The sequence below is a fragment of the Equus asinus genome, chromosome 26 (genome assembly GCF_041296235.1).
Source record: "Equus asinus isolate D_3611 breed Donkey chromosome 26, EquAss-T2T_v2, whole genome shotgun sequence".
NCBI lineage: Eukaryota > Metazoa > Chordata > Mammalia > Perissodactyla > Equidae > Equus > Equus asinus.
In genome coordinates this window covers 33,859,573-33,883,608 of record NC_091815.1, presented here as the reverse complement: position 1 = coordinate 33,883,608, position 24,036 = coordinate 33,859,573, and the positions used below count along the sequence as shown (strand labels likewise).

At 57.5% G+C, this 24,036-nt stretch overlaps 3 protein-coding genes across 7 annotated transcripts; all 3 read right to left on the bottom strand.

The window, feature by feature from the left end:
* Positions 1-311: 311 nt before the first annotated feature.
* ADM5 (adrenomedullin 5 (putative)) lies at positions 312-1,347 on the bottom strand. Its single transcript, XM_070499192.1, has 2 exons — positions 909-1,347; positions 312-785 (listed from the first exon to the last, which is right to left on the bottom strand). Exons 1-2 carry the CDS (start codon positions 977-979, stop codon positions 530-532), a joined length of 327 nt encoding a protein of 108 aa, XP_070355293.1. The 5' UTR covers positions 980-1,347; the 3' UTR covers positions 312-529.
* Positions 1,348-2,323: 976 nt separating this feature from the next.
* Positions 2,324-12,827, bottom strand: PRMT1 (protein arginine methyltransferase 1). Of its 4 annotated transcripts, none has more exons than XM_044759116.2 (11): positions 12,554-12,818; positions 10,368-10,421; positions 9,716-9,817; positions 8,796-8,951; positions 8,628-8,691; positions 6,918-7,060; positions 6,005-6,092; positions 5,801-5,916; positions 4,234-4,384; positions 3,804-3,925; positions 2,324-2,618 (listed from the first exon to the last, which is right to left on the bottom strand). In XM_044759116.2, exons 1-11 carry the CDS (start codon positions 12,587-12,589, stop codon positions 2,535-2,537), a joined length of 1,116 nt encoding a protein of 371 aa, XP_044615051.1. In that variant the 5' UTR covers positions 12,590-12,818; the 3' UTR covers positions 2,324-2,534. The 4 variants fall into 4 exon arrangements, with proteins under 4 accessions (XP_044615051.1, XP_070355292.1, XP_044615052.1 ...); XM_070499191.1 differs by having other exon boundaries at positions 10,049-10,421; positions 12,554-12,609; XM_044759117.2 differs by lacking the exon at positions 10,368-10,421 and having other exon boundaries at positions 12,554-12,827.
* A 4,951-nt stretch (positions 12,828-17,778) lies between these two features.
* BCL2L12 (BCL2 like 12) lies at positions 17,779-23,946 on the bottom strand. 2 transcript variants are annotated; one of them, XM_070498233.1, is made up of 7 exons: positions 23,815-23,946; positions 23,013-23,127; positions 22,658-22,800; positions 21,791-21,877; positions 21,612-21,703; positions 20,512-20,799; positions 17,779-17,989 (listed from the first exon to the last, which is right to left on the bottom strand). In XM_070498233.1, the coding sequence occupies exons 2-7, from the start codon at positions 23,117-23,119 to the stop codon at positions 17,939-17,941; spliced, it is 768 nt and encodes a 255-aa protein (XP_070354334.1). In that variant the 5' UTR covers positions 23,120-23,127; positions 23,815-23,946; the 3' UTR covers positions 17,779-17,938. The 2 variants fall into 2 exon arrangements, with proteins under 2 accessions (XP_070354334.1, XP_070354335.1); XM_070498234.1 differs by having other exon boundaries at positions 23,013-23,142; positions 23,815-23,926.
* Positions 23,947-24,036: the final 90 nt, after the last annotated feature.

Sequence of the window (24,036 nt, the reverse complement as noted above, 5' to 3'; positions counted from 1 at the left end):
TTGGAACGCACAGCCCACCTCTGAGTACAGTCGAGTCACGCGCGTGAGGTATCCACCCGGAGCGGATGGCAGCCCTACCACTCTGCGGGGGGCGGAGGGCTGCTTTGGGGTCAGGTCGGCCCACCAAAGCCCCCCACGGGAGGTGCAGCTGCATGAGTTGAGTTGGCGCGAAAGAGGCGCTACGGAGGATTGGATTCAAGTTAGACAGCCAGAGGGACTTCCGTGAGGGAACAGGTGCATGGATAAAGGGGAAGAATATATTAGGGACCGGGCTCGGATTGGGAAGCCGGAATGGGCACAGACAAGCAGAGACTGAAACATGGAGCTCTCGTTTTATTCGGCTCTGAACGTGAATATTCTTTGTCCATGCTGGGTCCAGCCCAGTCACAGCCTGGGGCGGGGCACGGGGGAGGGAAAGATGGTCTGTGAGCCCAGGAGGTAGAGTTAGGGGCAAAGAAACTTGGGGTCTTGGCCCCAATCTACAGATGGGTAAACTGAGGCGAGGAGAGGAGCAGAGACGTGCTCGACGTCACGCGGCGAGCTGGGCCCTGCGCTGGCTTCGTTGTCGCAGGCTGGGGTCCTGGAGCCGCAGCGGGACGCTGGCCCCGCGCCGCCGCCGGCGCCCGTAGCTGCGGGGGTCCTGGGGCTCGCGGCCGGCCTTCGCCGAGGGCTCCTTGGTGGAGGCGGAGCGCAGCCAGTGTAGGATGTCTGGCAGGCGGTGGGCCTGGCACGTGCCCAGGGAACAGGGGCGCCCGCGGGGCTGGGGGGCCTGGGGCCCGGGCCGCCTGCGGAGGGAGCGGGGGAGAGCGGGTTCGCGCTGGCACATCACTGTCCCATCCCCCGACAAGGGCGCACGCGCCCCGCCGGCTCCTTCCCGCCCTGTGCCCGCTGCCACCGGCCCTTCTCACCTGCCCGCGGAGTCCGGGTCCCCCAGGACTGAGGAAGCGAGGAGCCACAGCAGGAGGATGTGGGCGGCCATCGCGGGGTGGGGCGGGGAGAGCGGTGGGCGAAGCAGCCCCTCCGGGGTGCGGCCCCGCCCCCTCCCCGCGTCCGGATGATGCCCTCTGAGCGCCCGCTGTAGCTGGCACTCAGGACCGTCCCCACTTCCCAGGCGGGGTAAACTGAAGCCGAGTCTAGGAGCCTGCACCACGCCAGAAGGGCAGGATGGGAACCCGCGCCCACGAGGCCCTCGTGGGCATGCTGTCCCGCCGCGGCGCTGTCTGTGCCCCTGGGAGGCCTTGGGAGACCCGACCCTTTAAGGCCGAGGGTAGAGGGGCGGGGCAGCTGACACCTGCAAGTGGTGACAAGGCAGCTGGCTTCCAGGAAAGGGATGGGGGCAGGGAAACGCTGGGCTCCAGTGTAGATGTGACCTCACCCCTGACCCTGACCAGCCTCTCAGGGGCCAGGCGACTTCCAGAGGGGGCCGGGCAACGTGGGACATGTGCCGTCGGAGCCGCCTGGGGTTGGGGACAGAGACTGGGCCCCAGCATAGCTGGCACGGACACCATCCCGGAAGAGGAGGTGTAGACAGGTGTGCCGGGCCAGTGCCCCATCTGTGTTGAAGCCGGTGTAGTCAGGGCCATGGAAAGACCTGCATGTTGTCTCGGGTCATCCAGGCAGTGTGGCCAGCACCCTGGGGGACAAGGGGGCTCTGTAGACAAGGCCATGGGAAAGGACATGTGTAGGCAGCCCCTGGGGAGCTGTGAGGGAGGGGACCAGGGCCTTGGTGTCCATCTCTGTAAAGTGGGGAGGCCCTGCTGCCCTAAGGTGGGCTCCCCCATGGACCCCCACCCCCAAGTTATAAGCCCCCCCCCCAGACTCAGTTTCCCCAGCTGCAGAGGGCAGGGCAGTAGTCACTGCCAGTCAGCCCTGGCCTGGCCTTGGAGGGTCCCAGACAGGAAAAAACAGCCAGAGAGGAACAATGTGTGTGTTGGGGGGGAGGCGGGGAGCCGGCCTTCTGGGAAACAAGGGCCCAGCTGTGCTGGGAACCCCCACCCCCACCCTCCCCCAGCCCAGCAGGGCAGCCCAGAGCAGAAGCCTCAGGGACAGGAGGGAACAGGGCAGAACAGGGCCTCAGGGGAAGGGGGACACAGACCCCGAGAGAGGGATCGGGGAAGAGACCCTGGGAGAGAGGTGAGCGGTGAGCTGGGCCAAGACCCTGAGAAGGAGGGCTGCAGGGCGCAGAGACCCTCCAAGGCGTGAAAGGGAACCAGACCCAGAGACACAAGTGGGAACGGTGTCCCGATGTCCCGGCACTCGCGGTGGCCACCGCAGCCCCTGCAGACAGACCCGCCCCCGCCCTGCCCCCAGGAAGCAGAGCCGGCCCAGCTGAGGATTTATTGGCGTAAATGCAACCATATAAAAACATAAGTTATGAAAAACACAGTCACGATGTGCCCCGCCCCCCGGCCCAGGCCCCTAAAACCCCCTTCTGTGGGAGGGAGGGAGAGGAAGGGGGACCCCCGAAACCAGCTAAGAATGCCGCAGCCCCTGGGTGCGCGCAGGGCCGGCCGGCCCGGGGAGAAGCGCGCCCCTCAGCGCATCCGGTAGTCGGTGGAGCAGGACAGCTCACACAGCTGGCCCTTGAAGTCCAGGTCAATGGTGAAGTCCAGGTCGCGCTGTGGGGAGAGGGCGGGCGTGAGGGGGACCGTGCTGGGCGGGCGGAGATGCACAACTGTGGGGAGGCGGCGGAGGGGGGCCCAGCTGTCCACACCCCTCCCCAGAGACCCTGGGGTCCTGCTTTTAGCTCATGTCCAGACTGCAGAATCCATGTTGCTGGTCCCACCCAGCATCTGCCCTTAATCTGACTCCCAGTGACAGCGCCACGTGACATCCTCAAACTGTCCCTGGGGGCCAGAGCTCAGCTGGTCTGTCTCTTGCATCAGGAGATTTTCCCCCATCGAGACTATTTGCATCAGCAAAAGTCATTTCTTCCTTCTTTTATAAGGAAACCCCTCTCCGGGACACTTCCTCCTCCCGAAAAACTTGACAGCAAACTTCAATGGCCCCCCGTCCCCGCTCCCAAGCGGCCAGGAAGCCAGCACTCCTGTGCCCCCCGTGCCCTTCGCACTCTGGAAAGGCTGGGGCCCAGTCACCAGCGACCTCTGCCCTCGGTCCTCACTGACCCTCACCTGGGCTCCAGGCTTCCACCTCCCTCTCCGGGTGTCTGTCTCTAGTCTGTGGCTTCCCACCCCAGGCACCCCCAAGGCTGGGCAGTACCACTTTTCAGTTGGGGGACTCCTCGTTGCTCTGTGCACCTCCAGGCTCTACCCCCTAGAGGCCAGTAGTACCCCGTCTTCAGTGGTGACACCCCAAAACGTTTCTAGATCTAGATGGCGGGCGAGAGCCTGGCGCACTGCCCTCCATCCGGCTGCTCTGAGCATCCTCCAGCCTCACGCCCAGTCCCAGCGGGGCCCCAGGCAACACTGCCAGCGCGGCCCACTCCCCCGACTCCGGGTCCAGACCCCACGTCCGCCCACCGAGCTGGCTGCTGGAGCTCCCAACTTTGGCCCAGACCTGCTGCCCTCGTCTCAGCTGATGGCAGCTCCGTCCTGCCGGGGGCTCAGCTCTCCCTCCGGCCATTCCCACTCGCCCAGCCGTTACCGTGGGACTGGCAGGAGGGCTGGGGAACAAGCCCCAGCTTCCAGTAGGTTCTCAATAAAATCGTGTTCCCTAGCAGACCGGGAGGGCCCCGGGCAGGCAGAGGCCGGAGCAGGGTGTAGCCAGGCTGGCTGGCTTGGGGCTGAGGGGTGCAGGGGCCCCACCACAGGCAGAGGTGGCCCCTCCCTGCCCCCGAGCCTCACGTTGTTCTTGGCGTTGGGCCGCATGCCGATGGTGCCGAATATCTCCTCGCCCGTCTTCACCGTCAGGTAATCCTCCATGTAGAACACCGTCTGCTTCCAGTGCGTGTACGGGGACTCCGGGCCTGGGGGCGGGGGCGGCTCAGCCAGGCCTCCTGCCCTGCCCTGTCCCCCAGGCCTGGGCCTTGCCCTTCCCTCTGCCTGGCACTTCCCCCAGTGACCGTTCACTCAACACTGACTGTGGTCACAATCCCCGAACCCCTCCGTCCTCGTGAAGCCCCAGAGACAGGGAGTGTGGTTTCGCGGGTGGGGAAACTGAGGCACCGCACGCTCGGGTTAGCTGGCAGAGCTGGCACCAGAACAAGGGTTCTCAGTGTCCCCGGGGCTCCCTTCCCCGGTGCACGCCCCGCCCGCCCCGCGGCCCGTGCCTCACTGGTGGAGAAGCCGGTCCTCTTGTGGCAGCGGGTGAACTCGATGTTGAAGTAGGCCACCAGCGCATGCACGTAGTCGTTCCGCTTCACTTGCAGGCAGAAGGGGGACGTGAAGGTCAGGTCTTCCACCTTGACGGTGTAGATGTCCACCTCCTGCGGGACACGCCCCGTGAGCCCCGCTCCCCGACGTGCAGCCCAGTGTTCAAGCGAGACCCCCAGGGGCCACACTGGCTCCCTGCTCCCAGGGCGGGCGGGGGGGGGGCCACGCTGGATTTCCTGTTTCCCTCTCACATCCACACCTCAAACCTGACACGTCTACCTCCTCAAACAACTACTTCCACTCGGGGAGTCACCTGCTGCCCCCTCCACCGCCTCCACCCTGCCCAGGTCCCCATCGCCTCTCTACTGCGGTGGCTTTTTTTCTCCTAAAGATTTTATTTTTCCTTTTTTTCCCAAAGCCCCCTGGTACATAGTTGTGTATTTTTAGTTGTGGGTCCTTCTAGTTGTGGCATGTGGGACGCCACCTCAGCGTGGCCTGATGAGCGGTGCCATGTCCGCGCCCAGGATCCGAACCCGCGAAACCCTGGGCCACCAAAGCAGAGCGCGCAAACATAGCCACTCGGCCACAGGGCCGGCCGCGCGGTGGCCTCTTAACAGGCCCCTGCTCCCGCCCTCTTCCCCAGACCCCTTACTTGACCTGTCAGCCAAGGTGACAACTATCAAACAGTCAATGAAACCACGTCACACCGCCGCCTAGGATCCTCAACAGCTCCCCAGTGCGCTCAGAACCAAACCAGGGCTCTGACCCAGGACATGGAGGCCGGTCCCGTCGGGGCCACAAACTTCTCCCCGCTCCCCCAGCTCTGCCCTCCTCAGTTCTGGGACTCAGCCCGTGAGTTCACCACACGGTCCCAACCCAGACACAGGGGGGCTCAAAAAAACGATCATGGTTGCAGCACTCTTTATGGCTGACCCATGCGTGTATAAACTCGCTCGTGGCCTGGGCTCTCAGCCACCTGCCTCAGGGGTGCCCGGGGGAACGTGTGCCCCGGGGCGGGGCCAGCCCGCCTGCTCAGGATCCTGGGCCCCAAGGGCCTGCTTGGCTCACAAAGCTTTTTATTTTATTTATTTATTTGTTTTCATTTTTGCTGTGAAACATTTGCCCTGAGCTAAGATCCATCGCCAATCCTCCTTTTTTTTTTCTTTCTTTTTTTGCTTGCGGAAGACTGGCCCTGAGCGAACATCCATGTCAGTCTGCCTCTGCTTTGTATGTGGGACGCTGCCACAGCATGGCTGGTGAGTGGTGTAGGTCCACACCCAGGATCTGAACCCGTGAATCCAGGCTGCCGGAGTGGAATGTGCAAACTTACCCACTACACCATGGGGCTGGCCCTACTACAAAGCTTTTTAATAAATGAAGTAGCTTCTCCGAGCCTCTAAAGCCACCTCTGACTGACAGGTCAGGCCCCTAAGACCTCAGGCAAACTCTGGAGCCTCATGTCTTGCACAAGGGCCAGGTGCTGGTCCTTCTTTGCTTCCTACCCTGGGGAACACCGGCCACCCCCTCACCTTGATGAGGCAGGCGTTGGTGACCAGCTGCTTGGGGTCCACCACGTCCACCAGGGGCTCCTTGATGGCCACATCCTTGATGCAGGACATGTCGAAGCCGTACACGTTCTCCCACCCTGGGCAGGCAGGCGGGAGCGTGAGCCCATGGGCGCCCGGGCCAGGCCTGCCCCCGCCCCCGCCCCCCGCCCCCCGGCCCCTGCTCACAGTGGATCTTGTAGTCTTTATACTGCCGGTCCTCGATGGCCGTCACGTACAGCGTGGCTCGGTCTGGGAAGATGAGGCCGTCGGGTGCCTACGGAGAGGGAGGAGTAGGGGCGAGGATGTCAAGGGTGGCAGGGCCTTGGCAGCACCATCCCCACATCTTGCTGGTTTGGTCTCTTCATCTCCCCCGCGGCCCCTGGCCTGGGCTGAGCCTCCAGTCACAGTCGCCACCTGGACTCCGGCAGTGGCCTCTGCCCTCGTCTATTGCCCATGGCCGCCCAGGAGCACCTACGTCAGACCCTCTCCTTCAGGGATCCTCCGAACCCTCCCTGGCTCCTCTGAGAGGTAAACCAGACTCTCATGGGGTCCACAAGGCCCTGTGAGATCTGCACAGGCCCTTCCACCCCTCACCTCCTCCTGTTCCTCCAGACCCTCAGTCCACTCCAGCTTCCCCACTGCTCTCAACACGCAGCAAGTGCACGCCTGCCCCAGGACTTTTGCACTGGCCGACATCCTCTGCCCAACACGCTCTTCCCCTTAGATCCCATGCAGCTACTTCCCCTCCTTTTAGGTCTCAGTCACCTCCCCTGGGAGGCCTGCTCTGATCTGAGCACCTGGGTCCACGACCCCCCAGTCCCTCCCTATCCCTCTGCCCTGCTATGGCTTTCTTCCCGGCACTAACTCCCTCCTGACACGGCACCATCTCCTTGTGGCTGTCTAGCTTCTGGTGCCTGTTACACCCCGTGCTGGCTGTGGGCCTTCCAACGTCCATGTGGTCAATGCCCTGTATTAAGCCCCTTGCGTGGGAAATACCTAGCATGGCTTTTGTTTTCTGCCTGACTCTGACTGATATGCCCTCAATGACGGCTGGAGGACCCCAACCGCATGAGCCGCTCCCACCCCTCCAGGGCCTCACCAGCCACTTGTCTCGGGCGTAGAGCACGGTGTTGAGCATGGACTCGTAGAAGAGGCAGTAGCCCATCCACTCGCTGATGATGATGTCCACCTTCTCCACCGGGAGCTCCACCTCCTCCACCTTCCCCTTGATGATGGTCACCACTGTGGGGACACACGGGGGCACGTATCACCACCCCTGAGGAGACCCCGGGGTGGGGGCCAGAGCCTGGAGACCCCACTGGGGCGGCCCTTGTCTTCTCAAGGAAGGGCTGGGGGCTGCATCTGGGGACCTGCAAAGAACTCGGCGAGCCAAGGCCACAGCCTGTTAACTCAGTGCTAAAACTCATCGCTCTTGATGTTTCTGAGGCAGAAGCAGAAATTTTATGTGGACTAGATATTAGGGGATATGAAGATTTTGTCGCTAATTGGGTTCAATGTATAAGTAACAGCACGATCACGTCTTTAAATGGCCTTATCTATTAGAGACACACAAGCAGGATTTACAGAGAAAATGGTACCAATGTTGGAAGTTGCTTCAAATGGAGATATTTAAAGCTGAGCAATGGGTACTTGAGGGTTCCTGATACTAGCCTCTTTTCTTAGTCAGTACTTAGTCTATCAGAGAACCAAGGCCAGTTTTTTTTTTTTGGTGAGGAAGATTGGCCCTGAGCTAACATCTGTTGCCAGTCTTCCTCTTTTTCCCTCCGCAAAGCCCCAGCACGTAGTTGTATCTCCTAGTTGTGAGTCCTTCTATGTGGGACGCGGCCACAGCCTGGCTTGAGGAGCATTGTGCTAGGCCTGCACCCAGGATCTGAACCCGTGAAGCCTGGGCCGCCAAAGTGGCGCACATGAACTTAACTGACCACTACGCCACAGGGCCAGCCCCCCAACCTCTTTTTTTTTTTTAAATCACTTCTGTTTCTAGAATGCCAGGAGCTCTCCCCTCTGGAAAACCCACTGTCTCCCCACACTCCCTGCCCCTCGGCCTCAGTGGTGGAACTCAAAGGCAGTTTGGCACCATCTACCTAACTTATATTTTCGACCCAAGCAACCCCGCCTGTGTAAGTTGGCCTCACAGATATGCTAGTTTGTGTATGGAAAGACACTGTGTGCGGGGGGATGGAAATCTCAGCAGCGGCTCACACTCGCATCACCGGGAGCCTGGATAAGGATGCTGGGTGTGTGCGTGTGAGGGCGTCACCAGAAAGAGCAAGACCCTCTTAACAGCTGAAACGCATTAAACCCCATGACAAACAAATGAAAAAAGCAAAGGGCCAAACACTTGTATGAAATGCTATTTGTGTAAAAAATATGCACGTGACTGTAAAAACATTGTCAGATACGTCTGCTTGTCCGTGCCGACTTCTCTGGAAGGGAACATTGGCTGGACTCAGAGGAGGGGGGAAGCAGACCTCTCTCTGGGCCAGCAGGTGTCAGCCACGTGGCTCTGTTACTCAATGAAGAAACTGAAGGCTGCCTTTTGCCCTGAGGTTTAAAGACTGAAGCGCTAAGCGTGTGATTTCCACACTCAAGTTCTCAGAGGGCAGGACACACTCACAGGTCGTGGGTTCTGAGAAGGCTGCATCCTCGGGCTGTCGGCGGCCCACAGGCCACCTGGGAGGAAGGGCTGAATCTGTGTCCAGTGGCCCCACCCTTGTGCCAAGGGCCCCAGAGAAGCTGGGCTCACCCACGCTACCCCCCCCCCCAACTCATTCTCTCCTGGGCTCACCGTGGTCTAACTTGTTGGCTTTGACGATCTTCACCGCATAATCAGAGATACTGGAACACTCGATCTGGGGGCCCAGGAAGAAGGGAGGGTGAGACGCCCTGAGTCCCAGCCTCAACCCCCATCCTCTTCCCCCCAGGCCCAGGCCTGACCAGCCGCCAGGACACTCACCCCGATGACCTTGCGGGCCCCGGCCTTGGCAGCGAACATGCAGAGGATCCCGGTGCCCGAGCCCACGTCCAGCACCACCTTGTCCTTGAAGAGGTGCCGGTTGTGAAACATGGAGTTTCGGTACGTGAGGGTGCGCACCTCATCTTTCAGCATCTCCTGGGGGAGTAGGGGGACAAGGATACTGTGAGGGGCCCGAATCCCCAGCTGAAGAATGGGGCACCCTGGCCTCTGACACGCTGATCATTTGGAGAGCTGGAGCCCAGCCTCCCACCACCTTCGTCCCCTTGGAACAAGCCATTTCCCTTCCACGTGCCTCAGTTTCCCTATATGTAAAACCCGACCGGATGGGCTAAACTCCCATCTCAGCCAGATTCCACCACCGCCGCCTCAGCCCAGCGATCCTGGCCTTTTGAATGTCGTCAGTAAGAATGCCACCGAATTGCACACTTGAAACTGGTAAATTTTATGTATATTTCACCCACAATTACAAAAAGGCCTCAGCAAAAAAAAGAAAAAAAAAAAGAAAAAAAAGCTCAGCATCCCATCCCAGCTGCTTGCTGGGACCTCAGCCTCCACCGTGGGCAAGAGGCCCGTCCGCGCCCGGGCGTAGCAGCTGGGGGACAGTCCCACCGCCGGTCACCAGAGGGCGCCAGAGACCGGCAGCCAGGCCTCTGGCTGCAGTCGCGGCACGCATGCGCGCTCCCACCCCAGCCTCCCAGGAGCGGCCCCGCGGAGGCCGGGTTCCCCTCGGTCGCCACGGCAACGGCTGGGAGCCGGGACCCCCGGGGTGTGCCCCGCATGCGCAGAGGGGCGGCCAGGGGAGGCAGTGCACATGCGTGGGAAATTAAGTTCGAGCCCTGCCAAACAGGGACCCCCCCCTCTCCCAGGGTGGAGCATCCTCAGGAGGTGTCCCCACTCACCTCGTGGATGCCGAAGTGGGCATAGGAGTCGAAGTAGTAATCTTTGGACGTCATGTCCTCAGCATTGGGCTTCTCGCTGCTCTCAGCCTGGCCACAGGAGACCTGGGAGAGGGTGGATGGGGGCGTGCGTCAAATCGGGGGGCTCCCCACCGCCTCCTGAACCTCCAGGTCCCTACTCCTGGAGAGTACAGAACCGCCCCTCCCAAACCGCACCACGGCAACCCTACAGACCCCCCTGCCATCTTTCCTCCCCCAGAACCCCAAAACCTAATGACCCCATTCTCCTCCTCCAGGACCCCCCCAGAGCACGATCCACGGGAGGACCCCCGATACCTCAGCCACGCCTACCATCTCTCCAGTCTCTCTGCCCCCGTCTCTAGCTCAGCCCACAGCTGGGGAGGGGAGGGGCAGCAGAACTGGGGCCGACACAGGGAGGGGCAAGGGGGGCTGGGAATGGAGTTAAGGAAGTAGCCACGGTATTGGGGGAGGCCAGATGGGGGCCACAGACCTAGAGGGAGTTTGTCCTAAGTGTTTCCGGGGCTCGGGGTAAATTGGTTTGAAGCAAGAGGGATCACGCTTAGACTGCTAGCAGGGGCCTGATGTGTGGCAGGATATGTTTATGTGGGGAAGGGTCTCACAAAAGGATATTTACTTCTTCAAGAGGCGGCTGCAGGCTCATCCCATTAGCCAAGGTGGCTACAAATTTCTAGGAGAGAGTAACACGGAGAAAGGATTAGCTACTGGGAGCGGCTAGGGGAAGGCCAGGCCAGAGGACCCAGGCTCTTGGGGAGGGGGGTGTTTCTTGCAATTTTCCTTCTCCTTGCTGGGGAGGGGTGACAGAGGGAGCAAGGAAAGAGGCAGGGCTGTTTTTAAAAGAGAGAGAAGTCGGGGGAGAAGAGAGGGGTTCTGGCTCAGCTGTGGCTGGAGAGATGGTGGCCGGCCCCCACGCTGCCCCTCTCTGGCCAGGCACCTGACCATACACCTCCCCCATGCCCGCCAGAGGAACTGGCACCCGCCGGGCACACAGGCACCGCCAGCTGTCACTCCCCCCGATCATCTAATCCCCCCAGATTAGGTGACACTTCCTGACATACACCCCCATCCTGGGGTGCCATGAGTAGCCGGGGGAGAGGGGCTGGCAGGGGGCACGCAATGGGCATCTGCCACATCTGCCAACCAGTCTCTTATGAGAGGATTCCAGAAAGGAGGTGTGGCACCCCCATCAGAGCTGGCACCCCTGCCCCTAGCTCCTGCCTCGGGCTCAGGAAGCCCCCAACAAAACCAGCCGGAGCCAGTCTCCTCTCGTTACCCTCTACCCAGGAAGACAGTCCCAGGGACCATGGCCAGCTTCTGGATCTTTGAGCCCATCCCTCCCCCATTCAGACGGCTCCCAGGTGTGGGGCCAAGTCCTGGGACAACCTCTGGGGAAGATATTTCCTCCACCCCTACAGGCCCTGGTCCAGGAGAGAGCCAAGGGTGATGGTCACATTGGAGTGACCCTTGGGAGCGGCCCCCTAATGGCATGCATCTTGGGATCTGACCGCCCACTTCAGAGAATGCTTCAAGGCAAGCGGCAAGTACAGAGGCCCCATCAGATTACATCTCTTCCAAATGTGACCACCCTCCAAGCGTGAAGTCACAGACACGACCCACTGAGCTCCAAGCCCCACCCCCATCCTCCCAAGCCAGCGAGGAGGCCTGGGGAGGGGATTTCCCACTGCGGCCCATTTCTCAATACCACTGACACCACCGCCAGACAAGCATCAAGACGGCTTGAAAGCCAGCACCGAAACCAGCCCCACATGGCTGCACAAGAACCAAACCCCACGGGAAACCGTTTCAGGGATCCAGGCTCAGGACCCCCAAATAGGACTTCAGGAAGGGGGAGGCCATCTCTCACAAATGCCCCGGGGAGAGAAAGGGGTCCAGGAAGGCGTAAAGCTGGCAGCCTATATTCCATAAGATCCCCCCCCCAGCAGACAGACGCTCCGCTCCCTCCCCTCGCCCGGGAGGGGGGCTTTGGGACACGCCCCATGAAAAAGACGTCCCTCCCACACACCCAGAAATGGCCACAAGGGGGTGCACGGAGCCTTATCGAGAAGGATCTCCTTCAGCTAGGTGCCCCCCCAGAGGGAGGTCACAGGGGCATGCCCCATCCCCCCAGCTCCCAGAGCCCGGGGCTGGGGAGAATCCAGGGACAGGAAACGGGAGGGCTCGAAGGGAACCAATTCTTCGTCTTCCTCCAACCCCAACCCAAAAGTCCACGAAATCTGGACCGACGCCCAAGCAGATGCCCCGGCCCCGGGAAGGGGGCTGCAGAGGCTCGATACACTGCCCCTCCTAAGAGACTCTTTACTTCGCGGAGGGCCCCAAGTAAGTCCCACCCCGAGGCGTCTATCACGATCGCCGGGGAGGCGGGTTGGGGGCGTCCAGGGAAGGGTCGGAGCCTCCTTCCCGCCCCCCCGGGGCGCCCCTCCCCCGGCCGGGGGCGGGGCCTTTGTCCCACACGTGGAGCCCGCCGGGCCACCGGGCACGGCACACCCCCTCCCCACCCACCGCGCCGCGGCCACGTGGGGGCCAGGCCGGAAGCGCCCCCAGCCCTCCCCGACGTGGGGGGGGGCACGAGACCCACGGTTCGGCCGGCTGCCGCAGGCCCCCGAGAGCTAGGGAGCCCGCACCCCAAAGGGTGCCCCCGGATCCGGAGCATGTGGCGCCCCCTCCCTACAGCTGGCGGCCTTGAGCCCCCATCCGCCTATTCGGAGCCCCTTCTCCACGACGGAGGCATAAAACACCGACCTCCAAACCGCCCCCGCCCCCGCCGGCGCTCCAGGCACTCACCTCCATGATGCAGTTCGCGGCCTCGGCTGCCGCCATCTTCACCCGCACCTACTCCTCCTCCGGCCGCCGAGACCCCCCCCTTTCTCCGCACTCCCCCGGGACCGTCTTATACCGGAGGGTCCACGGCCCGCCCACCGCGACCCCGCCAGGAGTTCTCATTGGCCATAGAGGCGGCCCGTCTGGGAATACCATTTATCAATTGGGCAAGAGAGAAGCCCATCAAAGTTCGGGGGCCCGCCCAGTCTGGCGTGCAGAGCCCCGCCCCCTTAAATCGACCGGGATGGGAAACACGGCCCGTCTATCGCAAGCAGCGCGACTGGTGATTGGGCAAAGTCAACCAGGAGTTCCCGCCCCTTCCCCCACCAGCACCGCCTCATAACTTCCCGGCGGGCCCCGCGCTAAGCGGACATCTTGAAATAGAGCTGTCCATCACCAAAACGATCCGCCTCTTAATAGCTGCTATAGGCTTATCCGAGTGTGACGTCACGAGGCCTTTGGCCAGCTCTCGCCGAGCTGTTGGCCTCGAGGAGAACACGACGATTGGCCCATGTGGAGGAGGGAGGCAGGGCTTTAGGCTCCATCGATTGGCTCGAAAGAACTGTCACTCATCGCCCATTCGGTGGATTCTCCCAGCCGGAGGGGGTGCTCCAGGAGGAACAAGGGAGCTTGTGCCCATTTATCCGAGAGAAAAACTGAAGCAGGGTGAGGGCAGAGAGAGGGAGGGCTTGTCCGGGGTCCCGAAATAAGTCAGGACTAGGACTCAGGCGTCGAGGTATTTAACCTCTTGCCCTCTACTTAATTGTTCCAAGTTTTATAAACCCAGAGAACCCACTCAAGCCACTTGGCCTTTGCCAAGTCCCTCCCATTGCCGGGGACACGCCCCTTGCTTCGGCCAACTCCTATACGTCAGTCGGGGCCCAGTTTAGACGCCACCTCCTCCAGGAAGGGTTCCTCGACCTGCAGGAAGTTAATAGTTGGACGAAGATGAATGCAACTTGTGGAATATATCCATCCCCCCAGATCGTTCCTTTATGACCCTTTCCAGTCAATACTTTTCCCACCCAATCCCAGAAGGAATCACTATTTTTTGTCACTATAGTGTAGCTTTCCTTTTCTAAAATTTCATAGGAATGGAATTATACCGTATGTGCTCTTTTATGTCTGTCTTCTTTCATTCAGCGTAATGCTTTTGAGATCCACGTTGTGGATCCTTTTTCTTGCCGAGAAGGATTCCACTGTATGGCTGTATCACAATTTCCTTATCCATTTTGCTGTTGATGGGCAGCTGGGTGGTTTCCAGATTGGGGCTGTTACGAAGAAAGTGGCTGTGAACGTTCGTGGACAAGTCTTTCTGTGGACACACACTTTCATTTCTCTGGGCTAAACCTAGGAGCACATGGCTGGGTCGTATGCTAGGTGTATGTTTAACTTTCTGAGAAACTGCCAAAAAGTTTTCCAGTGTGTTCGACCATTTTGCATTCCCATCAGTGATGCATGAGCGTTCCAGTCGCTCCACATCCTCTCCAGCTCTTCCTAAGATGGGTCTTTAATTTTAACCATTCTGGGTGGTATGAAGCGCTATCTCGTGGTTCTCATTTGCATTCCCCTGACCCTAATGTTGAGCATCTTTTCATGTGCTTATTGCCCATTTGTGCATCTTCTTTTATCAAGTGTCTGTTCAAGTCTTTTGCCCACTTTTACAGACCGTGCTGTTTTCTTGTTCACAAATTGTAAACGTTCTTTATAGATTCTGGAGACAGGTTTCTGTCAGATAGTATCTACTTTGAATATTTTCTCCCAATCTGTCATCTGCCTTAAATTTTCTTAATGTTGTCTTTGGAAGAGCAGAGATTTTATTTTATTTTTTCTCCCCAAAGCCCCAGGACATAGTTGTATCTCCTAATTGTAAGTCCTTCTAGTTCTTCTCTGTGAGACGCCGACACAGCATGACTTGAGGAGCGGTGTGTAGGTTGGCGCCCAGGATCCAAACTCTCAAACCCCAGGGCCACCAAAGTGGAGTGCATGAACTTAACCACTCGGCAAGGGGGCTGGCCCAGATTTTAAATTTTTATGAAGTCCAATTAACTACAACAGCCCACATCTTGACCCCTACTATACTGCATTTTTTTTTTTTGCTATTTTTCCAAATGTTTCAGATTTTTTTAACCTTTTTTTTTTCTGATTTCCAAGTATGTTGATCCAATCAATTACTTCTGCTCTGTGCTGCTGCAGAGCAAAAAATTGTAACAAACTCTCTCTTCAACACTACGGAATAGCCTAATGTCATTGGAAAGGAGACGGCATGGGGCAGGGGGCTGCCTGGGTAGAGTTCAGGGGAGAGAGCCTGTTGGAATCAGAAATGTGGGCGTCGTCAGCATCAAATTCTGCCTTTTCCAATATGGCAGCCACTCGCCCCATAGGGCGGTGAGCAGTGGACTGTGGGAAGTCTGAACTGAGATGTGTTGTGGGTGTAAGACACACACTGGATTCTGAAGATTTCATAGAAAAAAAGAAACTGTAATAGCTGAATATTTTTTATCTTGATTACATGTTGAAATGATTCTATTTTGGATAAATGGGGTAAACAAAAATTGTTAAAATTCATTTCCCTGTTACTTTTCATTTTGCTTTAACGGGTTCTTAGTGCATTCTAAATAACATATGTGGCTCATATTATATTTCTATTGGCCAGTCCTGCACTAGGTCAGACCACCAAATGGACAAGATCACTGGGGAGGTTGTGTATTTTGGCCCAGTGGTGTCGTGGTTGAGTTTGTGCACTCGGCTTCGGCGGCCCAGGGTTCATGGGTTCAGATCTTGGGCACAGACCTGGCACCACTCATCAAGCCATACTGAGGCAGCATCCCATATATAAAACAGAGGAAGATTGGCGCAGATGTTAGCTCAGGGCCAATCTTCCTCACCAAAAAAAAAAAAAAAGAAAAGAAAAGTAAAGAAAAGAAATGAAAAAAGTGTGGTGAGAAAAAGGTACACAGACATCTAGCAGGTGTTCTTGACCTTGGTCAAAACTGAAAATTCAGGCATCCTTGAGCTGCGATGGTAGAATCTTAGATCTCTCACTAAACTGGAACTTGGTCCTTCCTTCAAGTAAGAATTTGGGCAACATCTCAAAGTAGGATTTGCTCCGATGGCCTGGACCCCAGTAAAAATCACAGATGCTTGCATGTTACATGACAGTTGCTGCAGAGACTCCTGTGAGCAGAATTCTAAGATGGCCCGCATGATCTCTGCCCCCTGGTGTTATATACCAAGAAGTAGGCTGGGCTGTATGACAAAGGAGATGGATGTCACTCTCTTGATTAGGTGGCCTTATATGGCAAGAGTGAAGAGACTTTGCACATGTAATTAAGGCCCCAAATCAGTTATCTTTAAACTGATCAAAAGGGAGGTTATCTAAGGTGGGCCTGACTTAATCAGATGAAGCCTTTTACACTGGGGCTGAGGGGACCAGCCTGGTGGTGTAGTGATTAAGTTCGGCATGCTCTGTTTCAGTGGCCTGGCATCATGGGTTTGGATCCCAGGTGCGGAGCTACACCACTCATCAGCCATGCTGTGGTAGAGACCCGAATACAAAATAGAAGAAGACTGGCATGGATGTTAGCTCAGGGCCAATCTTCCTCAGGAAAAACAAACAAACAAACAAACAAATAAAAGGGGGTTTAGGCCTTCTCTGAAGCCACATTGATCCTCCTGCTAGTCCACCAAAGAAATGAATTCTGCCAACAACCATGTGGACTGGGAAGAGGACCCCGAGCCTCAGATGAGACCGAAGCTGAGACCGTGATTGCAGTGTGGTGACATGCTGAGCAGAGCACCCGGCTAAGCTGCACCCACGTCCCTGCCCCACAGAAACTGTGAGGAATAAATGTGTTACCGTAAGCCGCTAAATTGTGGGATTTGTTACATGGCAGTAACTAACACACCTCAAAATGTCATTCCTGCCCTACATTAATTAAGTAACATTAATCAGTTAACATCAATCAATTCACATTAACCTTAATTAATTAACCTTAATTAATGTTAATGAAGAAGCATGGCTATTATTATATACACTCATTTTTATATTAGTATTGAAAACTTTATTTCCATATACAGTTGATTCTTATCATTTGTGGCATATGTTCTATAAGGTCACCGTGAACAGTGGGCCATCGTTCCTAAGGGAAATTCAGAGTCAGGTTCCTGCGAGCTTCTGGTCACAACACTGTCAACCCATCAACACACAACCTTATTTGATGTGTTTTCTGTTTAAAGACGTCTTATTTAATATATATTGTGGATTCGTTCCCAGTGAACTCACAGCCAACAGCCCTGTAACTCGTGCCTCAATGAAGCTGGCTAACATGTATTTTCTCCACGGCCTTCTTGCGCTTAAGATCGCTAGCCAGCACTTCAGCACTATGCTTCGGGCTGTTGTAAACAGTGAAATCACCACAGAAAGCAGAAAAATGTGAAAAATGTGGCACTAAAAAGATTGTAAAAAGGACACGTGTTTATAGTAGGAAAGCTGAAACAAGAAGGCATGTGTCGCCTTGCTGGACCTCAGCGGAGAACGTGCCCATCAGGCATCAATCCTTCTGTGGCTCTGCCCGTACGAATGCCCGCCAGTGACCACTAAAGCACCGGGAGTGTTCACTTGGGGATTATGAACAAATTTTCGCGAGTAGGTCAATTCGCAAAGACGGAATCCGCGAATAAGGAGGATCGACTGTAATTGGTTTCTTTTGTAGTCCTGTATGTTTCCTTTTATGCATTTACAAACATAGTTCTGTGAAGGGAGCTGGAGCCCTAAAAAGGTGACAAACTCGAGGTCTGCAGGTGGATGAGGAGAAACCAGCCAAAAAGGCTCGGAAGGAGCTGTGGGAGGAGAGAAATGAGAAGAGAGTGGCATTCAGGACGCCCCGTGAAGGAAGACTGTAGCTTTCTTCTGGAACTAGCTGGAAAGACTCCAGCCCATCAACACAGGATTAGCTGGAATCAATCAGTCATGCAATAGGGAAAAATGTAATTAGCTGGAATCATCTTTACAGATATCCTCAAATATGCTGTTTATCCAGGTGACAGGTGCTCTCACAGGTGCTCCAAATAAATATTTCTAGAATAAATGAATTGGCTCTTTCCTCAACTGATAAACCAGAGAGATCTCTGAACCAAATCTCTTCTACTTAGAATTTACTTCTTCAGTAAAAGGATAAACTATTAAATACTTGAAAATGTTTTTAATATGAAAAAATGGTAAACAATTTCTTTTTGGCAAAAACAGGGAGGGCAGCCACCACCCCACAGCCCTGAGTGGACTAGGAAGGCTTGGAAAAGGCACAGAGAGAGCAGGGACGTGTCTCGTAGCAGCTTCTCAGGAAGACCTCAGTCCAGGGGTAAGTTCAAGTCCACGGGTGACACGGCCAGGATACCCTCCTGGAGGGAAGAGTGGCAGAGCCGTGTGAGCAGAGAGGCGCCCTCCACTCACAGCGGGATCCACAGCAGCCCAGAGAGCAGAGACAGGGAAAGGAGGAACGAGGGAGGGGAAGGGACAGACCCAGAGAGAGGGGGACAGAGACCCAGAGAGAGGGGAACAGAGACCCAGAGAGAGGGGGACAGAGACCCAGAGAGAGAGGGGGACAGAGACCCAGAGAGAGGGGACAGGGACCCAGAGAGAGGGGGACAGAGACCCAGGGAGAGAGGGGGACAGAGACCCAGGGAGAGAGGGGGACAGAGACCCAGAGAGAGAGGGGGACAGAGACCCAGAGAGAGGGGGACAGAGACCCAGAGAGAGGGGGACAGAGACCCAGAGAGAGGGGAACAGAGACCCAGAGAGAGGGGGACAGAGACCCAGAGAGAGAGGGGGACAGAGACCCAGAGAGAGGGGACAGGGACCCAGAGAGAGGGGGACAGAGACCCAGGGAGAGAGGGGGACAGAGACCCAGGGAGAGAGGGGGACAGAGACCCAGAGAGAGAGGGGGACAGAGACCCAGAGAGAGGGGGACAGAGACCCAGAGAGAGAGGGGGACAGAGACCCAGAGAGAGAGGGGGACAGAGACCCAGGGAGAGAGGGGGACAGAGACCCAGAGAGAGAGGGGGACGGGGACCCAGAGAGGGGACAGGGACCCAGGCGTGGGCGGGGACAGAGTCCTGGGGGGGGGACAGACCGAGCCCCAGGGTGGTGGGCAGAGCACTGGGGGGGGGGACAGAGACAGGGCACAGAGAGGGCGATGGAGTCCCGGGTTGGATGACCACGTGCCCGGCTCTGTGTCCCTGTGCTTGTCCCAGTCCCCTGCACGAGGGCCTCTCCTCGCAGCCTCCATGAGCCGGGAATAACCACTGAAGCCCATTAGGCTGTCGTGGGGTTTAAATGGGATCATCCCACGGGAGTCCTCGGCCGAGCACCTGGCCAATCGCACCTTAATAAATAAAATGATTTCACAAACAAACAAGCTTCTGGCTGAGCTCCAGACACCGCGGCCTCACTGTCTTGCTTTGAGGGCTGAAGGGCATCTCTCCCTGAACTGGACCACCTCCAATCATCTCTGCCTCCGCCCCAAGCTGCTCCCCGCTCCCCCTCCTCCCTGCTCTTCCCCCCCTCAGGGCACATGGGATGGAGTCCCCCAGCTGCTCAGGCAGCATCCTTGGCCTCATCCCTAACTTCCACTCAGTCCCCACCTTTGCTCCACTAGCAAAATTTGTCAGCTCCACCTCCACGTTAAATCCAGAACCACCCACTGCCCCTACCCTGGTCTGACACACCCTCCTCTCCTCCAGGACCAGCGCAGTCACCTCCTCTGGCTCCCTCTGCGGTGGTCTCCACGCGCCCGCCAGAGGGCGCCCGTCAACACCCAAGTCAGCTCAGTCCCTTCTGTGCTGCGAGCCCTCCCGGGACGCCTGACTCGCTCAGAGTCAAAGTTCACCTTCTCGCTGCGACCGCACATCTGGCTGCCCTCCTGCTCTCATCTCTCCTGCCCTCTCCTCCTCGCTCACCTCGCTCCGGCCCTACTGGTCCTCTCCTCTCTGTTCCTCACCCCCACTCCACCCCCGAGCCAGCTTCTGCCAGGTCTGCAAAGCAATGTCTGAGAGTGTGACATGCGTCTTTCTCTCACTGAATCCCCACGGCAACCAGGCAGGTAAGTGAGACGGTGACCATTCGGCGGGGAGGAGACCCGTGCTCAGGGAGATGGGGACGGTTGCCAAGGTTGCACAGCCAAGTACACAGCTCCGAGCCCGGCACTGGATTTAAAGCCGTGAGCACGCAAGGTAAGACTCTTTGGAAGCTGGTGTGTCAGAGGCGGGAGAAGGCAACACACAAAAAGTAATGACAAGTAAAACAAGTCATTTCTGCCGTGTGTCAGAAGGTGCCCAGCGTTATGGAAGAAAGTGAAGCAGCAAAGAGGGAAGGAGAGTGGGTGGGAGGGTGTGGAGGCGGCTGCGGTTTCAAATGGGGACCAGGGAAGTCCTCCCTGGGGGTGATAACTGGGCGGAGCAGAGGAGCCGAGGGAGGGGGACACCCGGGCAAGAGCATTCGGCAGGCGGTGTTGGAGGGGCCGACAGTCTCCAGATAATCATATACACAAACGCCCACGGAGTGCCAAGTACTTACGAGGATGATACCATTTTAACCGACACCATAACCCTTCGCGGTGGGTACTACTACTCTCTCCGCTTTACAGGTGAGGAAACTGAGGCCCAGGGCAGGGCCTCCCCCATTTCCAACTCATAGCTGTCAGTGTACACCACAGTGCGTGAAGCCATGTGCGTCTGCGCTCATTACCGCAGTGCCTGGTATACAGTAGGTGCTCAATAAACACAGAAGGGATGACTGGTAGGGCTGGGAGAACAAAAGCCACCCCCCCATGACACACATGCACGCACGCACGCACACACAGACACACACACACGCACGCAAGACAACTGGGTAAAGGGGGTCCACACAGGCTTGTGCGTCTCACCCAGCCCCCGTGGGCCTGGATCCAGGGCGCGAAGCTGTGCACGTGCTCCACGCTGAGTCCAGCCAGGGTGCCCCCCAAGCCGGCCACGCGGCGGCTCAGCTCCATCGCCAGGGCCAGGCGGGCCAGGGGCTCCGGGGAAGGCGGCGGGGGCCCGGGGCACGGCGACAAGGGGCGTGCGCGGGCGGGGCACGGGGCGCCCTCGCGGCTGGAGAACAGCTCCACCAGGCGGGCGAAGGAGCCGGCGGAGAGGCGGGCCAGCTTGCCGCGCAGGGCCGGGTCCGAGGCCAGCTGTGGGGAGGCGGGGAAGAGGCAGTCACGCCCACGTGGCCAGCCAATAGGAACATGAAGGCGTGGCCTCCTGGCGCAAGCGTGTTCTGGATACGCGCTAACGCTCTAAGCCACGCCCCTACCCATCACATCAACCAATCATAAGCCAGACTCTATACTCTCTGCCAAACTCCTCCCAGAAAGGTGGCCTAGAACCCGGAAGCTAAGCCACGCCCCTGCCGAGGCCTCAACAGCCAATGAGGGCCAAGCTCTATATTAGCTGAGTTCTAGAATGCTAATCTTCCAGATGGCTTCTAGAAGAAGCTGCCGGTGGGCTTCCTTGAGAGCCCCGGAGGCCAGGCTGGTGTCTGCAACCTTGCCTTCCACCGTATAATTAATATAGAACCATACACTGCCCGAATCCTGAGCTCATCAAATTCCAGAACAGAGTCCATTTCCCCCACATTCTAAGCCATGCCCATGACTGATATAGTCAATCAGGGCTTCAGATTTTAGCCAGCCCTCTCCAAAACCACCTCCCCACCACCATACATTTCCTTACTTCCTCAGCGGGTTCCTGTTTCTTTGCTAGATCCTGTTTCTGATGGCCACACCCCCGTCTTTAGGCCACGCCCCTCTAACGATCAATGAAAGCCACTAATTTAAGGTACTGCCCTGGCCATCCCTCTGTCACTCAACCCTTCAGTGAAGCCTTGTCCCACCCTCTCTCCACCCGACCATCCGATCAGAATGCAGATCCAGCTTCTGATCCCAGTGCCCAACCATCCCGGAATTCCCATCCCAGCTAAGGGATGGAAAAGACTGCTCATCACCTTCTGGTTCATGACTTCTGCCTCCTCCTCCAGCAAGACCACCAGCCTCCGCAGCAGGGCTTCCTTCTCTGTGGGCGGGGGACCCTGTAACTCTGGGGGGCAGAAGAGAATTCGGCTGAGGGCAGAACCCTGGCAACCATTCTACCTTCATCCTTCTCCAGGGCTCCCCTGGGCCTCACCTGGGCTAGGTGGGGATCTCAGTTGCTCTTGGACCAGTTGTTCCAGCCGCTGGGCCACCAGGGCATAGAAGTCTGGAGTAGCTGGGCCTGGGGCAAAAAGAGCCAATGATGGGTCTTCACGACATCAGGAAGTTATGGATTCTCTCCTTCTCCCATTCACTTGCCAAGTAGCAATGATTTCCATTTCATAATGAGGTAAATTGAGGCTAAGTGAGCAAACCTGGCAACAGACCCTGTCCTTTCCACTTTATCATATCCCCTAAACTGGACTTGGAATATCATAGCTGAACCGAACCTTGAAGATGACCCCATCCAAGGAAGGCAAACAACATGGCGGTCCAGCTATTATCACTATAGCCCCGCCTGTTTCAGGCATCATCAATCGATCACAGACCTCTTCTTCCCAGTTGGGAAATCCTTTTCAAGCTACCACTTCCAGTAGCCATTACTAGTCTATCCAGGCTCGCATAAGAGAGGAAACCTGTTGGGCACTCTTATCAAGTCCACTGAGCCCCTATTCCTATTTGGTAGTGGAGGAACACAGAGCCGGGAAGAAAACGATTTTCCCAAAGTCCTGTAACCAGCCAAGGAGTTGTGGTTGAAAACTAGGTCTCCTGCCTTCCTATTGGGGGTACTGGTGGCTGCAAAAACCCTAAGGGCAGGGATGCAGAATTGATGCTGTGAGCCAGCTCACAGAACTGACAGATCGCGAGTTACCGGGGGCGGGGGGAGCACAGAATGGTGACGGTAGGTGCTGGAGACCCCACACAGCTACCCTCCTGGCTGAGTGCTCTTGAACTAGTTCCTTATCCTGTCTATGCTTTAAGAGTCAAAGCTAGCTCATGAGCGACCTAGGGAATCTCTTACCAGGCTCTGAACCATAGCAGGGGTGGAGGGGCAAGGAGCAAGGCCGAGGGGATTCAGGCTGAACTGCTCCTCGCCCCAGGGAGCAAGGAAGACATCTTCGAAGGCGGCTCAAGAAGTCTGTTGGCTCCTCCTGGGCAGGGCTCCTGGGGAAGGGGACCTCAGAGAATGACCCAGAGGTCCCTTGCAAGCAGTCTCATTTTCCTCCCACTGAGGGCCTCTCCCTGCAACCCCAGAAACAAGGAATACAGCCAGATATAAGGAGAGGGGAAAGAGGCAGACTGAGACCAGGAGCAAGAGTTAGAGAAGGTCCCACCTCAAATGCAGGCCCCCGAGGGAGGAGGGCAACTCCTCTTACCTGGCTGGGGTTGGAACGAGGGACCCGGCAGCCTCACCTCGCCTAAGGAAGGCAGCTAGGACCCTCAGCGTGTCCTCCCGGAGCCCCAGCTCTTCCGAGCCTGCCATGGGGGCACCTGTGAGAGAGGGGGCTGGGGAATGAACTCCAGGCTTCAGCGGAAAGTGGAAGCTCGGAGCCCAAATTCCTAGTCCCTAAATGAGGAGGGGGCCAGGACTCGTGAGTCCCCAGAGACGAAGGGGCTGAGGGTCTAGACTGCTAGGTCCCTTAGGGTAGTTGGGGTATGGGGGCCTAGACTCTTGAGTCCTCAGAGGGAGAAGATGGATGAGGAAGAAGACTCCTTGATCCTGGGATAGGAGGAGGCTGGGGATCTCGATTCTTGGGACTAAGGGAGGAGCGGGCTGGGGACCTGGACTCTTGAGTTTTCGGAGAAGAGGGCTGGGGGTCTGAACTCCTGTATCTGAGAGAGAAGGGGACTGGAGCCTCAGAGCCCTGGGTCCCCGAGGGAGAAGGGGGCTTGGGGCTCCAACTTTTGCATTCTGAAGCCATATAGCCAAGCTACTCAAGACCTTAGAGGATCGGGAACTACCAATCCCAGCAGGCTTCATGGCAAACATTCCCCTCGGTCCGCACTAGTTCGCCGCGCAGCCTGCTGGGAGGCGTAGTTCCACTATCTGACTCCGGCTGGAACTCTGGGGACCCAGGACACTTGGATGTTGGAGAAGCGGGACTGGGGTGCCCGCTCCTGGGTCCCGGCCCCTTGCTCCTCCCTCCTCATCCCAGCCCTCGCTAACGTCCCGCTTACTTGGTCCCGGGCCCCGCCGTCCCCGTCTCTTCCACGGCTTGTGTAAACTTTTCTTTATGACGTCAACCTTCCCGCGCCTGCGCACTGGCCCGGATCGGTGACGGCCCGCACACTGAAGGGGCGGAGCGCTAGGACTGCCTAATTTGCATGTGACGTTCCCAGCATGCCCGTGGCCGGAAGGCCTAAAAAGGGCATGGGACGGGTTACATCCAGGTTCCTGGT